Source organism: Scyliorhinus torazame, chromosome 30 (genome assembly GCF_047496885.1).
Source record: "Scyliorhinus torazame isolate Kashiwa2021f chromosome 30, sScyTor2.1, whole genome shotgun sequence".
Classification (NCBI taxonomy): domain Eukaryota; kingdom Metazoa; phylum Chordata; class Chondrichthyes; order Carcharhiniformes; family Scyliorhinidae; genus Scyliorhinus; species Scyliorhinus torazame.
Genome location: NC_092736.1, coordinates 10,214,251 through 10,237,731, shown reverse-complemented (window position 1 = coordinate 10,237,731; position 23,481 = coordinate 10,214,251). Strand labels below are relative to the sequence as shown.

The following is a 23,481-nucleotide window of genomic DNA, read 5'->3' as shown; positions in this document are numbered from 1 at the left end:
GACCTCAGGCACATTATTTGCATCCTATAGAACAACACGACACTGCGATCTAGGTTTCTGTGCCACAAAATAAGAGGGGAATGAATGTGCTTTCAGTCCCAGTAAATACAACAACCGCTTTGGTGCATTTGCATCCATCATAGTGGACCCAGGTGAAGGACCAAGACCCAAGACACACATTGGCTGGAACGAGGATGCAAAAATATTTACTGTTCAGTAATAACAATTGAGGGGGTAATTTGGAGTCCTAAACATTATACGATTATTAAAGATCAACAGCAGTAGTCTGTGGAAAACGAATGGTATCATCGAATATCCTCCAAAAGCAGTGGTAAAAATCCTGAAATCCCAGATCCTGGAAGTTTATTCAATCACTATACGCTTGGTGACACTGGTAATAATCTTAAAAACCTTGCATCATGCAATAATGATCACATTCTGTTTGTGGGAGCTTGCTATGTGCAAATTGGCTGCTGTGTTTCCTCCAACATGGGCTACACTTCACAAAATGTTCACCATAGCTCTGCTGCCTCACAGCACCAAGGTCTCAGGTTCGATCCCAGCTCTGGGTCACTGTCCGTGTGGAGTTTGCACATTCTCCCCATGTTTGCGTGGGTTTCGCCCCCACAACCCAAAGATGTGCAGGGTGGGTGGATTGACCACACTAAATTGCCCTTTAATTGGAAAAAATTAATTGGGTATTCTAAATTTATTCTTAAAAATGTTCCATTGGCTGTAAAGGTGCTTTGAGATATCTGCTGGTCATAAACACCTCTTAAATGGGAAGAATGCACTTGGAAGCTACGGGTAAAAGTAAATTGGGTCGATATTCTCTGGAGTTTAGATGAATGAGAGGTGATATCATTGAAACATACAAGATTATGGAGGGACTGGAGGGTAGACACCGAGGTTGTTCCTCCTGGTTGAAGAATCTAGAACATGGGACAAAATATCAGGATAACAGGTCGATAATTTAGGATGGGATGAGGAGAAATTTCTTCGCTCAAAGGCTTGTCAATCTTTGGAATTCTCTTAGAACCATAGTATCTCTACAGTGCAAAAGGAGGCCATTTGGCCCATCGAGTTTGTACCGACCCTCTGAAAGAGCAGCCTACCTATGCCCACTCTACTGCGCCATCTCCATAGCCCCACCTAGCCTGCACATCCCTGGACACCAAGGGGCAATTCAGCAAGGCCAATCCATCTAATCTGCACACCTTTGGACTGTGGTAGGAAACCGGAGCATCCGGAGGAAACCCACGCAGGCACGGGGAGAACGTGAAAACTCCACAGTCACCCAAGGCTGGAATTGAACCCGGGTCCCTGGCGTGTAAGGCAGCAGTGCTAACCACTGTGCCGCCCCAGGGGCCATGCACCTTATCCCAGGGGAATCAAGAAATATGGGGAGTGGGAAGGAAAATGATGTTGAAGCCAAAGGTTAACCATGACCATACTTAATGACGAAACAGGTTGGTGGGGCTGTACGGTGCCCTCCTCAGCACATACTGAACACTTCACATTGATGCAGATGAAAATAAATAATTTTATTGGGTCATCAGCGTATTTGAGCCACCGATGTACTTCTAATAAATAAAATGAATTAATGTATTCCACAGGTGACTGCTGTATCATCCTAAACAACCAAAACTAAATGGATTATTATATATACACATACATTAGAAAGATTCACATTAAAAAATTGTCAAAAAGTGATTACAATGAAGATCATATGTACAACAGGTACTATATACAATTTGTGCAAATCATATATAAGAACATAATGTCAGTGAATGAATTACAAGACTAGTTTTTAAATCAAATAATATTTTGTGGTGTTGAATGTTTCCCCCCGTTTTGTTTTATCCCTAGGAGACTGTCTCTTTGTTCAAAAAAAATTTCTGGGCATTCTCCCACAATTCACGGGGAAACCTGTTGGAGAATTCAAGGTAGTCTTGTGCTACAGGAGCCTTCTCTGAAATGAGAACAAAAACAAATCGTTAAATAGAAAATTTATGCTGTCATCGATCAGAAGAAGTGCAGAGAGGAGAATTCAGTGATACTCACCCCTCTGTTGAGCAGGTTTATTGTCAGATTGATTCAAACTCTGGGCAAAATCCTAAGTTTAAAAAAAAAAGTGTATTAAGTCGTTTCATTAATATTGTGTTTTTAGATTAATCTTTTACTGTCCGATTTGGTTCTGTCTACTTTCCCCCTCTGTCCAGTTTCGCTAGCCCTGGTCATGGACCCCCTGAAGTCTTGAAGTACATTGTTTCACATCAAGATGATATTACAGAGTGCCACACGTTCTAGAACAGAGTGGCCGAGTGTGACAAGCCCTTGTTCTAGATTAGCGTGGCCAGAGAAGTGTCACGTGCTGTTCTTGAACAACATCTTACTGGGCATGCTTTTCTCGATCAATATGTGATCATGTGTTTGGATTGAAGATGGTGTGGGACTGAGAGTTGGGAGTGCTTGAGGAGTGGACATAGGAGTGATTGAGGAGTGGATAGTCACCGAGGTAACGGTCCCTTTGGAGGGCTGAAAGAGGAGGGGAGGGGTTGAGATGTTTGGTGGCGGCATCATGCTTAAAGAAATGGCAGAGGCTGGTGGGATGGGATGTGAGAACAAGAACCCGATTGTGAGAGCAAGGGAAAGGGGCGAGAGCAGAAATGGAACAGATATGGTTAAGGGTATTGTCTACCATGGTGGATAGGGGGGAACGGGTGGGGAGGGTGAAATCAGCAGTTGAGTCCAAAGGAAGACATACTGGTAGCGCTGGTACGGAAGGTGTCATCATAACAGATACAGTGGAGTTGGAGAAAATGGGATCATGGAATAAGGCTCTTGCAGCAAGCGATGCATGAAGATGTGCAGTAAAGGTAGCTGTGAGAGTCCGTGGGTTTGCAGTGGAGCTTATTTTGAATTTTGTATTGTCTTCCTTGACTAACTACAGTATTACAGATTTAAAATTCAGAGATTTAAATCCATTATCTGTGACTATGATCAAGGTTTTACTCTCTGATGATGTCTGCAGGTGAAACTGTCCATCATCTGGCATTTCTCATAATTTGGGGGGTGCAAAACATTTTTAAATATTTGCAGTAAGCTTAAAAAGTACTAAATGTTCAAATCAAATTATTTTTTAAAATGACAGTGCCATTGTTTTGACCACAGCATGAAGCCTGGCAGTATTCTCACTGCAGTTAGTGTTCCCACAGATACTTTTCAGGATTTGCATGCCTTTCCCTCGATTGTATACGATTCATGTCTGTACTAGTCCTGCAACTTTGGTACAGAATACTGGTAGTGGCATTGGTGTTTTGCAGTTACCTCTATTGGCACTAACGTACACTGCTGGCACCTCAACCCTCTGCTGAAGCAAAGTCAGTTCACATGTGCAGCTTTCATCAGTGTTCAAATTACAGCTTATACTTTAATATTATCAAATAGTCAGGCGGACAGCTGGCATTTTGCTCATGTCAATGATGCTCTTGAAGGTATTGAAGTTCCCTCTGAGAGAGAGCTCAGGTTATACTGTAGCTGGTGAAAAGTCAAACACTCCTTCCTCAAGGTATTATAAAATAAAAATCATAGAATCCCTACAGTGCAGAAGAGGCCATTCGACCCATCAAGTCTGCACCGACCCTCTGAAAGAGCACTCTACCTAAGTCCACTCCCCTGCCCTATCCCCATAACCCCACCTAACCTGCACATCTTTGGACACTAAGGGGCAATTTAGCATGACCAATCCACCTAACCTGCATATCTTTGAACTGATTTGAAATTTTCCCTACTTTAAAATCTAGTTATTGTGCTCAAAGTTAGATGTGGGCAGCATTGTTACCAACTTATGCCACACTCACTGCCTCAATGCAAAAGGCAGTGTTAATGAAAAACATGCAGCGTAAATTGATAATTTAAACAAAATAAATTTAGAGTACCCGATTTTTTTGTTCCAATTAAGGGAAAATTTAACATGGTCAATCCACCTAACCTGCACATCTTCTGGTTGTGGTGGTGAGACCCACGCAGACACGGTGAAAATGTGCAAACTCCACATAAACAGTGACCTGGGGCCGGGATCATACCCAGGTCCTCAGGGCCATGATGCAGCAGTGCTAACCACTGCGCCACCATGCCGCCCCAGCGTAAGTTGATAATAAAACCATGTTTGTGTGTCAGGAAAAGAACTGCAGGCGCAGACTTGTGAATGCAGCTCTACTATCCAAATTATTGCTTTCCTCAGCCTTGCTTGAATGGGAAGGATGCTCTCTAATCTACTTAAACAAATTTTTTAAGAGTACCCAATTCTTTTTTTTTCAATTAAGGGGCAATTTAGCGTGGCCAATCCACCTACCCTGCACATCTTTGGGGGTGAGACCCACGCAAACACGGGGAGAATGTGCAAACTCCACATGGACAATGACCCGGGTCCTCGGCCATGTGAGGCAGCAGTGCTAACACTGTGCCACCCTCACGCTAATCTACACCTGAGTGACATTTTAATACTGGCTCAAGATTAGAAACGGCAATGGTTCGATCCTGGCCCCGGGTCACTGTCTGTGTGGAGTTTGCACGTTCTCCCTGTGTCTGCATGGGTCTCACTCCCACAACCCAAAGATGTGCAGGGTAGGTGGATTGGCCATACTTAATTGCCCACAGACGCAGACACAGGGAGAATGTGGAAACTCCACACGGACAGTGACCCAGAGCCGGGAACGAACCTGGGACCTCGGCGCCATGAGACAGCAGTGTTAACCACTGTGCCACCGTGCTGTCTCTGGACCCGAAAAGTTAACTCTGTTTCTCTCTCCACGCAATGATGAGCTTTTGCAGCATTTGCTATTTCTAAACAAGAGATTGTCTGCGATGACTGGCAGTTTGAATTGCTAGCTCCCTCGTTCCGCAGGTCACCTATCTCACTGCCAAATCCTTACAGTCAAAGGCACCCCTGGGATAAACAAACTGAACCTCCCTATGAGCCCATTTCTCATTCAGGCCCAAAGCATTGCACCAATCCAATCAAGCATTCACTCCCTCCTTCTGTATGACCTTAGCTTTCTGACACAGAAAGGCCTTTACCCCAAGAACTGTACATTTTGCTTGATAAACTTACCTGCAAATATCGTGAAAAATACAGAACTCAGAACATGAGTTTACATTGCTGTTCACATTACATTGCAATGTTTGTTTTGGTTGCTTGTAATGGATGATATACCATAACCATGCAATGATATACTTTCTTCAAGCACTATTTTTAAGTGTAATTTCTGCTCGTCAGGGTGAATAATGTTAATCCCGGTGGATTGAACACTTTCTAACCAGATTTGTCACATCACGCAATCCCCAATTTGATGAGGGTGAGACACACCATCCTGACTTGGAAACATATCGCCGTAACTTCAATGTCATTAGGTTAATATTCTGGAACCCCCACCCTAACTGCACTGGGGGTGTACCTACACCAGATGGATTGCAGCGTTTCAAGGCAGGGGGCCACCACTACCTTCTCAAGAGCAATTAGGGATCGTCAATAGATGCTGAATTTGCCAGCCACGCTCACATTCCAATAACCACAAAAAGAAAACTCTTAACCCCAGCCAGAGGAAATGGGAAGCCTGTACCTAACTATATATATCTCAGGGCATCCCAAAGGGCTTCACAGTCAATGGGCAGCACGGTAGCCTTGTGGATAGCACAATTGCTTCACAGCTCCAGGGTCCCAGGTTCGATTCCAGCTTGGGTCACTGTCTGTGCGGAGTCTGCACATCCTCCCCGTGTGTGCGTGGGTTTCCTCCGGGTGCTCTGGTTTCCTCCCACAGTCCAAAGATGTGCAGGTTAGGTGGATTGGCCATGATAAATTGCCCTTAGTGTCCAAAATTGCCCTTAGTGTTGGGTGGGGTTACTGGGTTATGGGGATAGGGTGGCGGTGTTGACCTTGGGTGGGGTGCTCTTTCCAAGAGCTGGTGCAGACTCGATGGGCCGAATGGCCTCCTTCTGCACTGTAAATTCTATGATAATCTATGAATGAAGTAGATCTGAAGCAGACTCACAACTGTAATGTCGGAAACGGCACAGATAATTTGTTTCACAGCGTGATAATGACCAGATAATGATTTGCTGATGCTATTTGGATGGATAAATATCAGTCAGGACACCACCCAGAGCCCTGCTGCTCCGTGAAATCGTGCTGGGACAGATGGGTCTAACATCTGATCCAAAAGATGGCACCTCAGGCAGTGCAGCTCTCCCTCAGCATTGCAGCGGATGTCACACTGGATTATATGCTGGGCACCACACGTTGGAAAGGACGTGAAGACATTAGAGAGGGTACAGAAATGATTTACAAGAATGGTTCAAGGGATGAGGATCTTCGGTTACGTAGAAAACTTGGCGAAGTCGGGAATATTCTCCATGGGGAAGAGAAATTTGAAAGGATATCTGACAGGGGCATGCAAAATGAGGGGGGATCTGGACAAATTAGATAGGGAGAAACTTCCCATTAATGGAAGGATCGAGAACTAGAAGACACAACAAGACAATTATGAAATGAGGAGAAACCTTTTCACGCAGCAAGTGGTTGGGATCTGGAATGCACTGCCTGAGGCTGTAATGGAGGCAGGGTCAACGGAGGCTTTCAAAAAAGGAATTAGATCTTTATCGGAAAAGGAGCTATTTAAACTTGTGATTCTATGGCAAGAATGCAACCTATTGGGCCTTGATATATTTTATTTACATACACCTATCCATATGCATAGGCTGGCAGTCAATGTGAAATGAAATGAAAATCGCTTATTGTCACAAGTAGGCTTCAATGAAGTTACTGTGAAAAGCCCCTAGTCGCCACATTCCAGCGCCTGTTCGGGGAGGCTGGTACGGGAATTGAACCGTGCTGCTGGCCTGCTTGGTCTGCTTTAAAAGCCAGCGATTTAGCCCAGTGTGCTAAACCAGCCCCATGTATTCACAAACATGTGGATGTTTAGCACTGTGCTGCATGACAGAACTACAGATATTAACATCTTCATTCACACCCACTAAAAGATTTTTAAAATGTGTTCATGGGATGTGAACTCCGCTGGTAAGACCCATCCCGAATTGCCTTTGAGAAGGTGGGGGTGATCCACCTTGTTGAATTGCTGCCGTAAGCCCTGCGTTATATACAGTGCCGTTAGGTAGAGAGCTCTGGGATTTTTACCCAGCGGCAGTGGAGGAATAAGAATAATATCAAAGCAAAATACTGCAGATGTGGGAAATCTGAACTAAAAACAGAAAATGTTGGATAAACTCAGCAGGTCTGGCAGCATCTGTGGAGAGAGAAACATGGTTAACGTTTCGAGTCGGCATGATTAGCATTGTGGATAGCACAATTGCTTCACAGCTCCATGGTCCCAGGTTCGATTCTGGCTTGGGTCATTGTCTGTGCGGAGTCTGCACGTCCTCCCCGTGTCTGCGTGGGTTTCCTCCGGGTGCTCCGGTTTCCTCCCACAGTCCAAAGATGTGCGGGTTAGGTGAATTGGCCAATGATAAATTGCCCTTAATGTCCAAATTGCCCTTGGTGTTGGGTGGAGGTGTTGAGTTTGGGTAGGGTGCTCTTTCCAAGAGCTGGTGCAGACTCAAAGGGCCGAATGGCCTCCTTCTGCACTGTAAATTCAATGATAATCTATGATTAATCTAGGACAAAGGTTCGGCACAACATCGTGGGCCGAAGGGCCTGTTCTGTGCTGTATTTTCTATGTTCTATGTTCTATGATTCTTCTTCAGAGCTGAATGACAGTATATTTGAAAGTCATGATGTTGTGTGAATTGTGCGGGAACTGCCAGGTGGGTTTGGAAGGTGCTGTCGAAGGAGCCTAACTTAACCAGATCATACGATGAGATTAGCCATTATTACAAAGCTATAGAACAACATCATTCGCCAAATAGTACAGGAATTCTGAATTTTGTTTGCTAAATTTCCTCCCTCCTCTTTTGATGGCGTGTAGCTCCACGGGTATCGTCAAGATAACTTTTATTCAAACAGGAGCCAAGACGGTGAGAGTTTCCAGGCTACCTGCCATGGGGGCTGCAACAGCAGAACCTGTTCCTGTCCTAGTCTGACGTCCACAAGCCTGCAGTTTCCAGCAACTATCGCAGGGCAGTGATTGGGTATGGGAACCTTGAATAATTTTTAAACAAAGTTTGAGGATAACGAGGCAGCCAACTGTAGCAGCCTTACCACAACCCTGGGTGGAACTGGCCAATATCACACCTACCTGCTCTAAGGTCAGATATTTAACCTGCACATGGGTGGTATGCAGCTGTGTATGTGCACACGTGAACCCAGTACACATAGATTTCTACTTGCCTGACCAGTTGGCGATGAAGAACAGCCACTATCACAGAGCATGGTTGGGTCATGCTGCTGCAAAGCAGGCGCCAGTCACAAACCAGTACGTGGGGTACAGTTTACCTGGATAAAGGTGGCCAGCAGAATGCAGCTCATCTCCTGCTCCAAGATGACCTTGTTCTGCGGATTGTTGTAACAAGCTGTGATTAGTGTTGGGAACAGTACTTTGATCAACCGTTGATCACTAAAGTACTGAAAAGGCAGTTGGCAGAGCTTCTGAAGGACTGTAGGGTGACGACCTGATTGCACCGTTACCTAAAAAAAAATAAAAGAAACATTATGTTCATAAGGTAGGGTAAACAACAGCAAAACAGTGTAGTATGCAGAGATCTGGAATATATTAGAAATCGTGAATTTGTATGCACTGCTGCAGCGTTGTATTCATTTCCCCCATCAAAACGCCTTTGTACACATTTATAATGTAAACTTGTCACACTGTCATTACAGCCTTACAGTTGCTGTAGCACCTCCATTTTCCCTCTCAGCACCTCACCCTGTACCAGAGAAACACGTATGCCCCAACCAACACTGCTTTTCAAATGGCTGTAAGCATTACTTTTTGATAAGAAACATTAACATGAGATCAAAGTTTTATGCAGAAATAAGGAAGATAGGGATTTAATTATGTCTGCGGGTCCCATGCCTAATTATCCTTTGCTGTACTTCACCTGCCTGCATGGACCACAAAGGATTAAGTAATGTGGGGGCAAAAAAGGAAGCTAATGCAAACAGAATAAAAACAAAATAATGATGAAAGCACACAGCAGGCCTGCCCGTGTCTGAAGAAGAAAGTAGGTTAATGATTCAGGTGGTAACTTTCATCACAACCTACCATTCACTTTTCCCATTTCTGTCAGCTTCTATTTTTATATCAGATTTTGAGTTTCCCTTTCCACCTCCAGGTAAAATCATGAAGGCACTCCACACCTTTGAGGCTGCTGGTGCAGTTTGTAAACTTTTTAAACATTTGCATGGCAGGGTTGGACTAACAGAAAATGGACTAAGACAACTTAGCTAAACACACAACCACAAGTAGGTGTGTCGCCGTCTGTCTCATACTGTTTCGCACCGTGTCAAAGACAGCTGAAATGGGATACGAGACAACACAGATGTCAGAGTATGGGAGAAGTGGTTACTTCTAAGTGACCACTTCAACCTAGGAAGGTCAGAGATCATGCATGACAAGTCAGAGGAAACTGCTCTGGAATGTCCCACTCTGCATTACAATAACCCTCCGGAAGCCCCGGGCTAAATTGGATTTTTAGGAATGGTTCCACTAGCTGTTACAAAAGTGTTTAATTAGGAACCTCCAGGTTCCATCCGCTACCCAGGTTGAGTTAGTTCTCATCAACTGTTGGGTTGCTAGAATTGGCCTGCGTGCTCCCGGGGTTAGATGTGGAATCCGGATTGTTATCCAAGTGATGGGCTGGAATCCAGTGGAATGGTTGGGAGAGAAAAACTTGGATTCAGCTACAATGCTCTCCATGGTCAAATATTCGAAGGGCACTTATGTCTCAAATATTTATTGTCCATCACTAACTGCTTTGGGAAGAAGGTGGCAGTGGTGAGTTCCCTCCCTGAATACAACTGAGTGACTTGCCAAGCTATTTCGGAGCGCACTTAAGAGTCAACCATATTGCTGTGAGTCTAGAGTCACATACAGGCCAGACCGGTTAAGGATGACAGATTTCCTTTCCTCAAGGGACATGAATGAATCTGATGGCTTTTCTTGACAACAACGATTCAATAGTTTCATGGTCACAATTACTGCTGCTAATGTTTTATTCCAGATTTATTTCATTGAGTGAATTTAAATTCCCCTGCCATGGGGAGCTTTGAACACACGTTTTCGGATTAATAATCTAACCCATGGGATTACCCGTTCAGGAACATAACAACCGTGCTGAATTAATAGCTATTCGCTCCATTTATGTCCATTGAGGGACATTTGAAGCCAGTCACTGGTGTAATGAAGAAAACATGGTCGCCAACTTATGTACAGTAAGCTCCCATAAATAGCAACGTGATGATGTCCGGACAGTCGTTTTTAAAAAAAATGATGCTTTTATTTTAATAAACAATTTTAATTAGGTATTTTTGGCATTACAAACAGCAACAGCATAAAAACAATGTACAAAGAACAATAAACATAGTACAATCACCGACTCCCATCCCGCCAAGACCCGCCTAATTAACCCCCTATTCTACGCTACCCTAACCCCCCCCTGCTGATGATTAATTCTCCGCGAAGAAGTCGATGAATGGTTGCCACCTCCGGGCGAACCCTAACAGTGACCCTCTCGAGGGCACATGGTGGCGCAGTGGTGGCACTGCAGTCACACGGCGCCGAGGTCCCAGGTTCGATCCCGGCTCTGGGTCACTGTCTGTGTGGAGTTTGCACATTCTCCCCGTGTATGCGTGGGTTTCGCCCCCACAACCCAAAGACGTGCAAGGTAGGTGGATTGAACATGCTAAATTGCCCCTTAATTGGAAAAAATGAATTGGGAACTCTAAATTTATTTTAAAAAACAGTGGCCCTCTCAAGGCGAACTTAATCTTCTCTAGGCCGAGAAAGCTTGCCATGTCAGTTAACCAGGTCTCCGGCTTCGAGGGCTTTGAGTCCCTCCAAGCTAGCAGTATCCGTCTCCGGGCTACCAGGGAAGCAAAGGCCAGAACATCGACCTCTTTCTCCTCCTGGATTCCCGGGTCTTCCGACACCTCTGGACTCATTGCCACCCTTGTTTTCAATACTCTGGACATGACGTCCGCAAACCCCAGCCAATATCCCCTAAGTTTTGGACACGCCCAGAACTGTGGACATGGTTCGCTGGTCCTCACTCACATTTTACACACCTGTCCTCCGCCCCAAAGAATCTACTCATCCGGGCCACTGTCATATGGGCCCGGTGGACCACCTTGAATTGGATCAAGCTGAGCCTGGCGCATGTTGCGATCACATTGACTCTGCTCAACGCGTCCGCCCATAAGCCATCCTCCATCTCACCACCAAGCTCCTCTTCCCACTTACGCTTCAGCTCCTCGGTCTGCGTCTCCTCCGCCCCCATGAGTTTTAAAATGATGCTTGTTGAAGGATAAGATTGATACTTGGGGAAGTTATGCACTGTCAATGTTGCTTCAATTCTTTCCCCAGAGCCAATGACTTGTGCTACACTGGAGCAGCTCGCTAGTGCCTTGTACAAATTGGTCAGTGAAGCCAGGAGCTTTCTGCCTCTGTGCTTGGTGGCAGGTGAGGAGGGGGCGTGTCATCACCGGGATAGGGGTCAGGAGTGGGAACTTTGGTGATTCGCCCCAATTACTGCCCAGGTACCTGGACCATGCGGCGCAATTTGACGAGCCCCCCCCCCACACCCCAGTAACCTTGCCCAGTATTAGGACTCCATACCTCAGGAATGAGCTAAACTGGAACCTTTCAAACCCAACCTTCAACTTACTGCAAAGTGTGGTATGTGGTATTAAATTCCACCAAGTGAGAGAAAAAGGAACAAAATGTTCAGCATTTAAGACCTATTACAATCTAAAAATTACAAATCATGAAATGTTGCAACGAGGCTAGTTCCATTGGTGTTTGATCCTAGACTCCCGATCAGTCAACATTTAGAGAGAAGAAAAAAGTATTCACTGGAGATGAACAGACTATTAGAATTCTCCAGTGTCCCCCTTCCCCCAACCTTTTAGCAGCCAAGTTGACTGAAGCTAATGACGCATGAATAGACTTGGTCTCCAAAGGCACAGAGGTACACAATTAATTCCCCACCGCCACACTCCGTTCCTCAGAATACAGCATCAGATTGCTGCGGGAGGAATGCAGGGCACAGTCATCCCCTGAATCTACAATTTGCTGAGATTTTATAACTGCATATGTTATAAAGCAAACAGCCTGGGGAAAGCGGGTGCGGAGGAAGGGATGTGTGTGAATGTGTGTGTGTGTGTGTGTGGGAAGGGGGGGGCGGGGGGGGGAGAGAGGGCAAGGAGGCTTCAGAAGATACTTTAAAAAAATTCCAGTGATGTCGCCATTAGTTTTTCTTATCACTGCTCTCATCAGCTTAGCCGAGTCCAAGAGTAAGACTGTTTAGACTAATGGGGCTTGTCATAAAGCAGGCCAAGTTTACAGAGAGACTTGCGCACATTAAGAAATGAAGCAATACCACTAATGGAACCTTGCTGTGCCCACATCCTGTTAGCTCCACAAAACCTTTTCAATCAAGTCATTAAATTCAACTAACTGATATTAAAATCAAATCACTCCCAGGTTAGCTTGATTACCAATGAACAATAAGGAAACATAAATTCCCTCAGAACCGTCTTTCTTCAGCCTGGGAGGTAGTCCGGGATAGGCCTCGAGGAGCTGTAAAACTGCAGCTCAGGATTGTAAATTGTGGGTTGGCAAAACACAAGCTTTCCAGGCGCAAGCACTCACGTCGACTAGCACCCAAATTAAAGCCAGAGGTGCTGGATAAAACAGAGGAGCCTGCGACAACATAAATTGCACGGTTTTACACGATTTCTTTCAAAGGGTTTTTTAACAACTGCTGCAGAATATATGGCCCCACTGATGATGTACTTGAGTTGTAAGAATGCAAGTAAACAAATCCAAGTTTTAGGCACGAGGGCGAGAGACCTACTGCCAAGGGCTGTAATATATTGCGAGCAGCGATATGTAATACAGTTTAATACTGCATACTGTGCGAGACATTGGGGCCGAGCAGTGATGTACTCACGGGAGGCTGGAAGCAACAAAGCCTGGAAACATGAAGTACAGAAAATATCAAAGAAAGTATGAAGAAAAAAATCAGATAGGTTAACTGCTCCTCATCATTTTCCAGCCATTCTCTATTTGAAAAAGACGGGTGTGCAGAAACCAAGTGGACATTGGATCATATTCTCAACTGGGATAGACTCACCACTATTCAATGCCACGGGTCAAAGTTGAAGAAATAGGAAAGGCCTGGAGTTAGTGCCCGTGATGTCAGTGTGAGTCAGCCACATTTAAATTTGGAGGGAAATTAAATAACCAGAGAAAATCCAGGAAATGTGCAGTCAGACTTGGACAGAGAAAGAGAAATTAATATTTCAGCAGGGATCTTGGATTTGATTTATTGTCACGTGTACCGAAGTACAGTGAAAAGTATTGTCCTGCGTACAGTCCAGACAGATCGTTCCATACATGAAAAACATGGGACATACGATAGACACACAATGTAAATACATTAGACATCGGGTGAAGCATACGGCGTGTAGTACTACTCAGTAGAGAAGATGTGTGGCGAGATCAGTTCAGTCCATAAGAGGGTCATTCAGGAGTCTGTTAACAGTGGGGAAGAAGCTGTTCTTAAATTGAAACTGCTTGAAAGCCTGTACCTGAAACGCGAGTCAGACTTTCTTAATCTTTTAGATATGCAATGACATACGATGGAGTTCCATTTGTATCTGATGGAACAGATGCCATGGCACTATTGCAAAGAGGACGGTAGGTTCTCCCACCCAGTGTCCTGGGCAATATTTGTCCCTCAACAACACGAAGGCAGATTATTTGCTCATTATCACATTGCTGTTTATGGGACCTTGCTGCGTGAAATTTGGCTGCTGCATTCCCTACATAATAACAGTGACTATACTTCAAAAGTATTTAACTGGCTGTAAAGTGCTTAGGGGTGTCCTGAAGTGGTGAAAGACGCTAAAGAAGTCCACGCCCTACCTTTTCAATCAGTGTTTGATTTCGAATCTCAAAGTGAATTATGGCAGCCCATTAAATGCAAATTGTTGCACTACACAGCGATAAACTCTTGACACACTTCCACCAAACTATGAAACATAAAGGCATGTTCAACACTAGGTTTCAGAACATGCCAGCAAGTAATGAGAGATTTAATCTGACGTGGCTTCAGTGCTGGAGAAACACCATGCAGTTATTGAAACCTGTCAGTTTTCCGCTGTACAGCAGGGTATTCCCACCTGCTGTACAGGTTTTTACTGCTTTTCTGAAAACTGAGCCGGGCACAAATGATACTAATGTAATATGGATTTATCACATCAAGCTGGGTTAACATCATCGTTATCAGGTGTCAGCTGTTTCTTAGTCAGTAGCACCCTCACCAGAGCTCTGGAATTCCTTCCCTCATGCTCTCTCACCCCTCTTCTTTTCAAAAATGCTCCTTAAAGCCTCCCTCTTTGAAAAAGCGTTTGATCACCTGCCCTAGTATGTCATTTGGCACAGTGTGAACTTTTTTGGTCACTAAGGGCAATTTATCACGGCCAATCCACCTAACCTACACGCCTTTGGACTGTGGGAGGAAACCGGAGCACCCGGAGGAAACCCACGCAGACACGGGGAGAACGTGCAGACTCCGCACAGACAGTGACCCAAGCCGGGAATCGAACCTGGGCCCCTGGCTCTGTGAAGCAATAGTGCTAACCACTGCGCTACAGTGTCTTTCCATTGAGCCATTAACCCAACCCTCCTAATGTGAACGTTTAAAATCCTACAATGCTATTTAGAAGAACAGGGGAATTTCTTTGCCCGTGTTCTGGCCACTACAGCTAAAACAGATAATCTGGCCACTTATTGCAATCTGTGGGAGCTCACTGTACACAATATAGCTGCTGTGTTTCCGACACCACACCAGCGACAAGACATCAAAGCAACTGCATTGGCTGTAAAGTTGTTCGGGACCTCCTGATATTGTGAAAATCGTTGTAAAAGTAGAATTCTTTATTTTCTTTTTGTGTATTGGGAAGCAGGGTACAGTGAAAACAAACACTGTCTGGAGAGCCAAAACAGAGCCAGCAATCCCCTCCAAAAAATTGAACTTTAAAAAAATACAACCAAAACTCAATTTGTTGGGAGATTACATGGTAAATATACTACCCACTGTGATATAAAGCTGTGATGTAAACTCAAGCAGGTCCGACAGCATCAGTGGAGAGAGAAGCAGAGTTGACGTTTCGAGTGCGCCTGACTCTTCTTCGGAGCTGAAGAGTAGAAATGAGATGGATATGTAGTTGGCGAGGGGAGTGGAGAAGGTGTGGGATATCCACACCCAGCGCTAATAATAAGAGCAGCTTGTGGTAACACCAGCACACAAACACCCCCTCCTGCCCTCTCCAACCATATAATCCATCACATTTCCAACCCTCTTCAATTCTGAAGAAGGGTATTCCAGAGACAAAACGTTAACTTTGTTTCCCTCGGCACAGATGCTGCTGGACCTGCTAAGTTTATCCAGCATTTTCTATCTTTATTTCAGATTTCCAGCCATCTGCAGTATTTTGCTTTTATTGTTTGCCTTCTACCTTCTAATGACTATCTAATGGCAAATACTGGGAATAGAGTGTGCAGAGGTTTTTAAAAATAAATTTAAAGCACCCAGGGCGCTATTCCCCCCACCCCGGGTGGGAGAATCGCGGGGGCGCCGCGTGAATCGCGCCACGCCGCCCCGACCCCCGCACGCGATTCTCCCACCCCCTGGAAACCAGCGGCGCGCGATTCGCACCGGGCCGCTCGGAGAACCGGCGATCGGTGATTCTCCGGCCGGATGGGCCGAGCGGCCGCTACGATATGACAGGTTCCCGCCGGTGCCGTCCACCCCTGGTCGCTGCCGGCGGGAACTCTGCGGGAACGCTGGGGGGGCGGCCTGTGGGGAAAGCAGGGGGGGCTCCTTCACCAGGGTGGCCTCCGATGGGGTATGGCCCGCCATCGGGGCCCACCGATCGGCGGGCTGGCCTCTCCCCCACTCTTCCCCCCCCCCCCCGGGCCTACCTCCTTCCGCGCGCGGCCCTAGAATACCGGCCCCATGTTGTGAGGGGCCGGCGTGCATAAGACATTCCCTGCGCATGCTCAGGATGGCGCGGCCCAACTGCACATGCGCAGGATTGGGTTGCCCCAACTGCGCATGCGCAGGTTGGCGCGGCGCCCATTTGGCACCGCGTAAGGATGCTGGAGCGGCGTGTACCGCTCCAGCGCCGTGCTGGCCCCCTGTGGGGGCCAGAATAGGTCGTGCCCGGGCCCTGTTCGTGCCAAAAGGTGTGCAAAGTAGGTGGATTGGCCTCGCTAAATTGCCCCTTAATTGGAATAAAATAACTATGGGCGCGAACACTTGGCCTCCATATCGGAGAATCGCCCCCATAGTTATTTTATTCCAATTAAGGGGCAATTTAGCGAGGCCAATCCACCTACTTTGCACATCTTTGGGCTGTGGGGGTGAGACCCACACAGACACGGGGAGAATGTGCAAACCCCACACGGACAGTGACCCGGGGCCAGGATCGAACCCAGGTCCTCAGCGCCATAGGCAGCAGTGCTAACCACTGCGTCACCGTGCCGCCCTAAGTGTGCAGAGGTTAAGAGAGGTTGACTCTTGCTGGGCTACCATATTCCCAATAATGCTATAGTTTGCAAACACTCGTTGGTTTAGTCTTGCTTAAAATAAAATGGGCATCAGCTGGTTTCCATTGAACTGCGAAAGTCGAGAGAAGAAAAAGAGAAACTTTAAATGTAAATATGAAACACGGGGTCCATCGTCCATGCTACTTTACCTTTGCACAAGCGTGTTACTCCCTGGAATAGAGAAGGTAAGAGTGACTTGATTGAAATTGGCAAGATGATGTTGCTAAATTTTTCCCAGCACTTTGTTTATATTTCAGATTTCCAGCATCTATGGAACCTACAACATGTGTAGGTTGTATACGTTGGGCTTAGGATGATCTTATTGAAACATATAAGATGCTGAGGGGGCTTGACGGGGCCGATACTGGGAGGATGCTTCCACTAGAGAGAGTAATGGGGCTGGTTTAGCACAGTGGGCTAAACAGCTGGCTTGTAATGCATAACAAGGCCAGCAGCACGGGTTCAATTCCCGTACCGGCCTCCCCGAACAGGTGCCGGAATGTGGCGACTAGTGGCTACTTGTGACAATAAGCGATTATTATTATTACTAGTAGGGGAGACTAAAATTAGGGGCACAGTTAAAAAATAAGAGGTCTCTTTTTTGAGAGAGAGCGGAGACATTTTTTCTCACTTAGGGTAATTAGTCTGTGGAGTTCTCTTCCCCAGAAAGCAGTGGAGACTGGGTCATTAAACTTATACAAGGATGTTAGATCAAGTTTTGATAGACAAGGGAGTCAAGGGTGGACAGAACAGTGGAGTTGACACCACAATCAGATCAGCCATGATATTTTCAAAAGGTGGAGCAGGTTCGAGTGGCCGAATGGTCAGTCCTATGTTCCTTTATTTCGATGTTCATTCAGATTCAGCGCAAGCTAGGGAAATGCTAAAAAGGGATTGTACCGCTTTACATATCTTTCAATAGTGCTCCCATAGGGAATATGACAAGTTTACACTGCTGGCTGTGGGATATCCGCACCCATTGTTAATAATATAACAGCAGCCCGCTGTAACACCAGCCCACAAACCACTGAACTACATGCCTGGCGAAGCAAATGTGGAAGAATTTTTATATGAATGGTTGAAATTATCATACACAAATATGGACTCCTAGGCTGCATGAAAAACACCAGTTGATAGCTGAGGACTGGAACCCCCCATTTCCCTGCAGTCTATAAGGAATTGCTCAACAAGTGTTTTGCTGGCTGTATAAAAATCAACTTCGCACAAAAGCACAAGCTGAGGCCATTTTGCTATCACTGCTCCATTTTCACTACAATGTTTTGAGCCTTTAAGTAGGATTACTTCAACCACAGGTGTGTTATTTAGTTCACTATTTCATAGGTCATAGAATTTACAATGCAGAAGGGGGCTATTCGGCCCATCGAGTCTACATCGTTCCTTGAAAGCGCACCCTACTTAAGCCCACACCTATACCCTCTCCCCGTAACCCAGCAACCCCACTAAATTGCCATTACGGGGCAATTTAGCGTGACCAATCCACCTAACCTGCACATCTTTGGACTGTGGGAGGAAACGGAGCACCCGGAGGAAACCCGCAGACACGGGGAGAGCGTGCAGACTCTGCAGACAATGACCCAAGCTGGAATCGGGCCAGTGTCCCTGGCACTGTGAAGCAACAGTGCTAACCACTGTGCAGCCGTGCCGCCCACTGTGCTACCGTGCCGATGGAGACATTAAAATAAAACCCATTACAATTTAAGTTCGTACAAAATACTGTCTGTGGAGAGGGCAGATTAGCTCCGGGAGTCTGTCGTGCTAACGTCAGTGTACTTTTGGAGGAAGGAGCTGAGAGGTTGTGAGGGAGCATGACAGGGGTTAGTTAGTGGCGTTTAGCAGCGAATTGCACAGCAGCGTGACCCTCAGACCAGATTACCTGTGTCTCCTTTGAACTAGGAGCAATGTGTGCGACCTGTCAGTCACCCACCTGGCTTTGTCTCTTCCCAATTTGCAACACCCAGACAGTTGTCTGACCTGTCCAATGGCAGATAAATACAGGAGGCAGCCTGTTTACTGCAGTGTCATTTGAATTGGCCGAATGCCGCTCGTTCCTGATGTGCGGATTCAGGGGCAACATCAAAATAAAATGAATTAGTTTGCTATGAGTGGCACCGGGGTAGACCTACTTTGCCACTTGGTCTTTCCAACTGCTGCTGGTGCTGAGAGCTCCACTAATATTTTCTTGTTTTCTGATAAAACTTCCAGCGATCCATCCAGCCAGAATTAGAAACCATAGAGGTGCACATTCCCTGGACATGCACTTCAATTGTTCTTCCTCAACCTGACCTTTGGGAACCACAAAAAGTAAAATGATCTCCTGCCCAGAGGAAGCCACTATGGCCATTAAGAACCCCCCCCCCCGCCCGCCACACGTGAAAAACTTAACGAAACTGAACCTCCCAATGGTCCCATCAATACCGCAATACTATTCTTTCAATTTTATTACTGGCAATGTTTTTCTTAGCTGTTTCTCAATGCTCTGGTTACAAGTTCTGTGCTTACTCATTAAGGTCAAGTGACTGGATGAAGGATATTTTTTCCCGCCAGCAACTTTGGGGAAATCATGCTGCCACTGCATTTCCCGTGCAAACCCACTGCTGTAACATTATCGCATTTGAACAATTGGCTGCAACTGATTGAAAGAAATATCTGCTGGAATATTTGAGGGTCCAATATCAGGTCCCAAGTTGCAGAAAGATTGTTCTGGCTCTCCGTTAACTAACGGTGAATGTTGACAGGCTTGAGAATAAAATCTAAGTCAACACACTTCAGAAGTACTTCATTGACTCTAAAGCACTCGGGATGCCGTACTTGTGAAAAACGCTATATAAAGGCAAGTCATTATTTCTTTCTTCTCATCGGATGACAATTGATAACTCTAGCTTCAGAAAATAAACTTGGGGGCTTTCATCAAAATGTATAAGCACGGCTACATCTACGAAGCTCAAATAAGTAAACAGAGGGCTCTGATGAAAGGAATGGAAAGAGCTGAGAATAACTTAATTAGATAGAAGAAAAAATATTGCAGCAATTGCTGAGATCTCTTTAATGAGTTGCCACCCATCTGGCTTTGCATCAGTAATTTCTACAATCTAAACCAGGTACCAGAAATAAACCCACCCCCTGTCCTGTCTCACAATTTGGAGATATTTGTTAACATAGAACATAGAACATAGAAAATACGGCACAGAACAGGCCCTTCGGCCCACGATGTTGTGCCGAACCTTTGTCTTAGATTAATCATAGATTATCATTGAATTTACAGTGCAGAAGGAGGCCATTCGGCCCTTTGAGTCTGCACCGGCTCTTGGAAAGAGCACCCTACCCAAACTCAACACCTTCACCCAACACCAAGGGCAATTTGGACATTAAGGGCAATTTATCATTGGCCAATTCACCTAACCTGCACATCTTTGGATTGTGGGAGGAAACCGGAGCACCCGGAGGAAACCCACGCAGACACGGGGAGGACGTGCAGACTCCGCACAGTCAGTGACCCAAGCCGGAATCGAACCTGGGACCCTGGAGCTGTGAAGCAATTGTGCTATCCACAATGCTACCGTGCTGCCCTTGAGAACAAATAAATCTACACTATATCATTTAACCGTAATCCATGTACCTATCCAATAGCTGCTTGAAGGTCCCTAATGTTTCCGACTCAACTACTTCCACAGGCAGTGCATTCCATGCCCCCACTACTCTCTGGGTAAAGAACCTACCTCTGATATCCCTCCTATATCTTCCACCTTTCACCTTAAATTTATGTCCCCTTGTAATGGTTTGTTCCACCCGGGGAAAAAGTCTCTGACTGTCTACTCTATCTATTCCCCTGATCATCTTATAAACCTCTATCAAGTCGCCCCTCATCCTTCTCCGTTCTAATGAGAAAAGGCCTAGCACCCTCAACCTTTCCTCGTAAGACCTATTCTCCATTCCAGGCAACATCCTGGTAAATCTTCTTTGCACCTTTTCCAAAGCTTCCACATCCTTCCTAAAATGAGGCGACCAGAACTGTACACAGTACTCCAAATGTGGCCTCACCAAAGTTTTGTACAGCTGCATCATCACCTCACGGCTCTTAAATTCAATCCCTCTGTTAATGAACGCGAGCACACCATAGGCCTTCTTCACAGCTCTATCCACTTGAGTGGCAACTTTCAAAGATGTATGAACATAGACCCCAAGATCTCTCTGCTCCTCCACATTGCCAAGAACTCTACCGTTAACCCTGTATTCCGCATTCATATTTGTCCTTCCAAAATGGACAACCTCACACTTTTCAGGGTTAAACTCCATCTGCCACTTCTCAGCCCAGCTCTGCATCCTATCTATGTCTCTTTGCAGCCGACAACAGCCCTCCTTACTATCCACAACTCCACCAATCTTCGTATCATCTGCAAATTTACTGACCCACCCTTCAACTCCCTCATCCAAGTCATTAATGAAAATCACAAACAGCAGAGGACCCAGAACTGATCCCTGTGGTACGCCACTGGTAACTGGGATCCAGGCTGAATATTTGCCATCCACCACCACTCTCTGACTTCTATCGGTTAGCCAGTTCGTTATCCAACTGGCCAAATTTCCCACTATCCCATGCCTCCTTACTTTCTGCATAAGCCTACCATGGGGAACTTTATCAAATGCCTTACTAAAATCCATGTACACTACATCCACTGCTTTACCTTCATCCACATGCTTGGTCACCTCCTCAAAGAATTCAATAAGATTTGTAAGGCAAGACCTACCCCTCACAAATCCGTGCTGACTATCCCTAATCAAGCAGTGTCTTTCCAGATGCTCAGAAATCCTATCCTTCAGTACCCTTTCCATTACTTTGCCTACCACCGAAGTAAGACTAACTGGCCTGTAATTCCCAGGGTTATCCCTAGTCCCTTTTTTGAACAGGGGCACGACATTCGCCACTCTCCAATCCCCTGGTACCACCCCTGTTGACAGTGAGGACGAAAAGATCATTGCCAACGGCTCTGCAATTTCATCTCTTGCTTCCCATAGAATCCTTGGATATATCCCGTCAGGCCCGGGGGACTTGTCTATCCTCAAGTTTTTCAAAATGCCCAACACATCTTCCTTCCTAACAAGTATTTCCTCGAGCTTACCAATCTGTTTCACACTGTCCTCTCCAACAATATCGCCCCTCTCATTTGTAAATACAGAAGAAAAGTACTCGTTCAAGACCTCTCCTATCTCTTCAGACTCAATACACAATCTCCCGCTACTGTCCTTGATCGGACCTACCCTCGCTCTAGTCATTCTCATATTTCTCACATATGTGTAAAAGGCCTTGGGGTTTTCCTTGATCCTACCCGCCAAAGATTGTTCATGCCCTCTCTTAGCTCTCCTAATCCCTTTCTTCAGTTCCCTCCTGGCTATCTTGTATCCCTCCAATGCCCTGTCTGAACCTTGTTTCCTCAGCCTTACATAAGTCACCTTTTTCCTCTTAACAAGACATTCAACCTCTCTTGTCAACCATGGTTCCCTCACTCGACCATCTCTTCCCTGCCTGACAGGGACATACATATCAAGGACACGTAGCACCTGTTCCTTGAACAAGTTCCACATTTCATTTGTGTCCTTCCCTGCCAGCCTATGTTCCCAACTTATGCACTTCAATTCTTGTCTGACAACATCGTATTTACCCTTCCCCCAATTGTAAACCTTGCCCTGTTGCACGTACCTATCCCTCTCCATTACTAAAGTGCAAGTCACAGAATTGTGGTCACTATCTCCAAAATGCTCCCCCACTAACAAATCTATCACTTGCCCTGGCTCATTACCCAGTACTAAATCCAATATTGCCCCTCCTCTGGTCGGACAATCTACATACTGCGTTAGAAAAGCTTCCTGGACACACTGCACAAACACCACCCCATCCAAACTATTTGATCTAAAGAGTTTCCACTCAATATTTGGGAAGTTAAAGTCGCCCATGACTACTACCCTATGACTTCTGCACCTTTCCAAAATCTGTTTCCCAATCTGTTCCTCCACATCTCTGCTACTATTGGGGGGCCTATAGAAAACTCCTAACAAGGTGACTGCTCCTTTCCTATTTCTGACTTCAACCCATACTACCTCAGTAGGCTGATACTCCTCGAACTGCCTTTCTGCAGCTGTTATACTATCTCTAATTAATAATGCCACCCCCCCACCTCTTTTACCACCCTCCCTAATCTTATTGAAACATCTATAACCAGGGACCTCCAACAACCATTTCTGCCCCTCTTCTATCCAAGTTTCCGTGATGGCCACCACATCGTAGTCCCAAGTACCGATCCATGCCTTAAGTTCACCCACCTTATTCCTGATGCTTCTTGCGTTGAAGTATACACACTTCAACCCCTCTCCGTGCCTGCAAGTACTCTCCTTTGTCAGTGTTCCCTTCCCCACTGTCTCATTACACGCTTTCGCGTCCTGAATATCGGCTACCTTAGTTGCTGGACTACAAATCCGGTTCCCATTCCCCTGCCAAATTAGTTTAAACCCTCCCGAAGAGTACTAGAAAACCTCCCTCCCAGGATATTGGTGCCCCTCTGGTTCAGATGCAACCCGTCCTGCTTGTACAGGTCCCACCTTCCCCAGAATGCGCTCCAATTATCCAAATACCTGAAGCCCTCCCTCCTACACCATTCCTGCAGCCACGTGTTCAACT

The 23,481-nt window shown here is 45.8% G+C and overlaps 1 protein-coding gene across 2 annotated transcripts in view; it reads right to left on the bottom strand.

Moving 5' to 3' along the window:
• Window positions 1-1,523: 1,523 nt before the first annotated feature.
• Window positions 1,524-23,481, bottom strand: part of scaper (S-phase cyclin A-associated protein in the ER) — a 464,954-nt gene continuing 442,996 nt past the window's right edge. For both annotated transcript variants that reach the window (XM_072492784.1, XM_072492785.1), the window contains 3 exons: window positions 8,450-8,641; window positions 2,065-2,116; window positions 1,524-1,972 (listed from right to left, as the gene is read on the bottom strand). In XM_072492784.1, coding sequence (XP_072348885.1) covers window positions 1,866-1,972; window positions 2,065-2,116; window positions 8,450-8,641 — 351 coding nt within the window. In that variant the 3' untranslated portion in view covers window positions 1,524-1,865. The remainder of the gene's footprint in view (window positions 1,973-2,064; window positions 2,117-8,449; window positions 8,642-23,481) is intronic.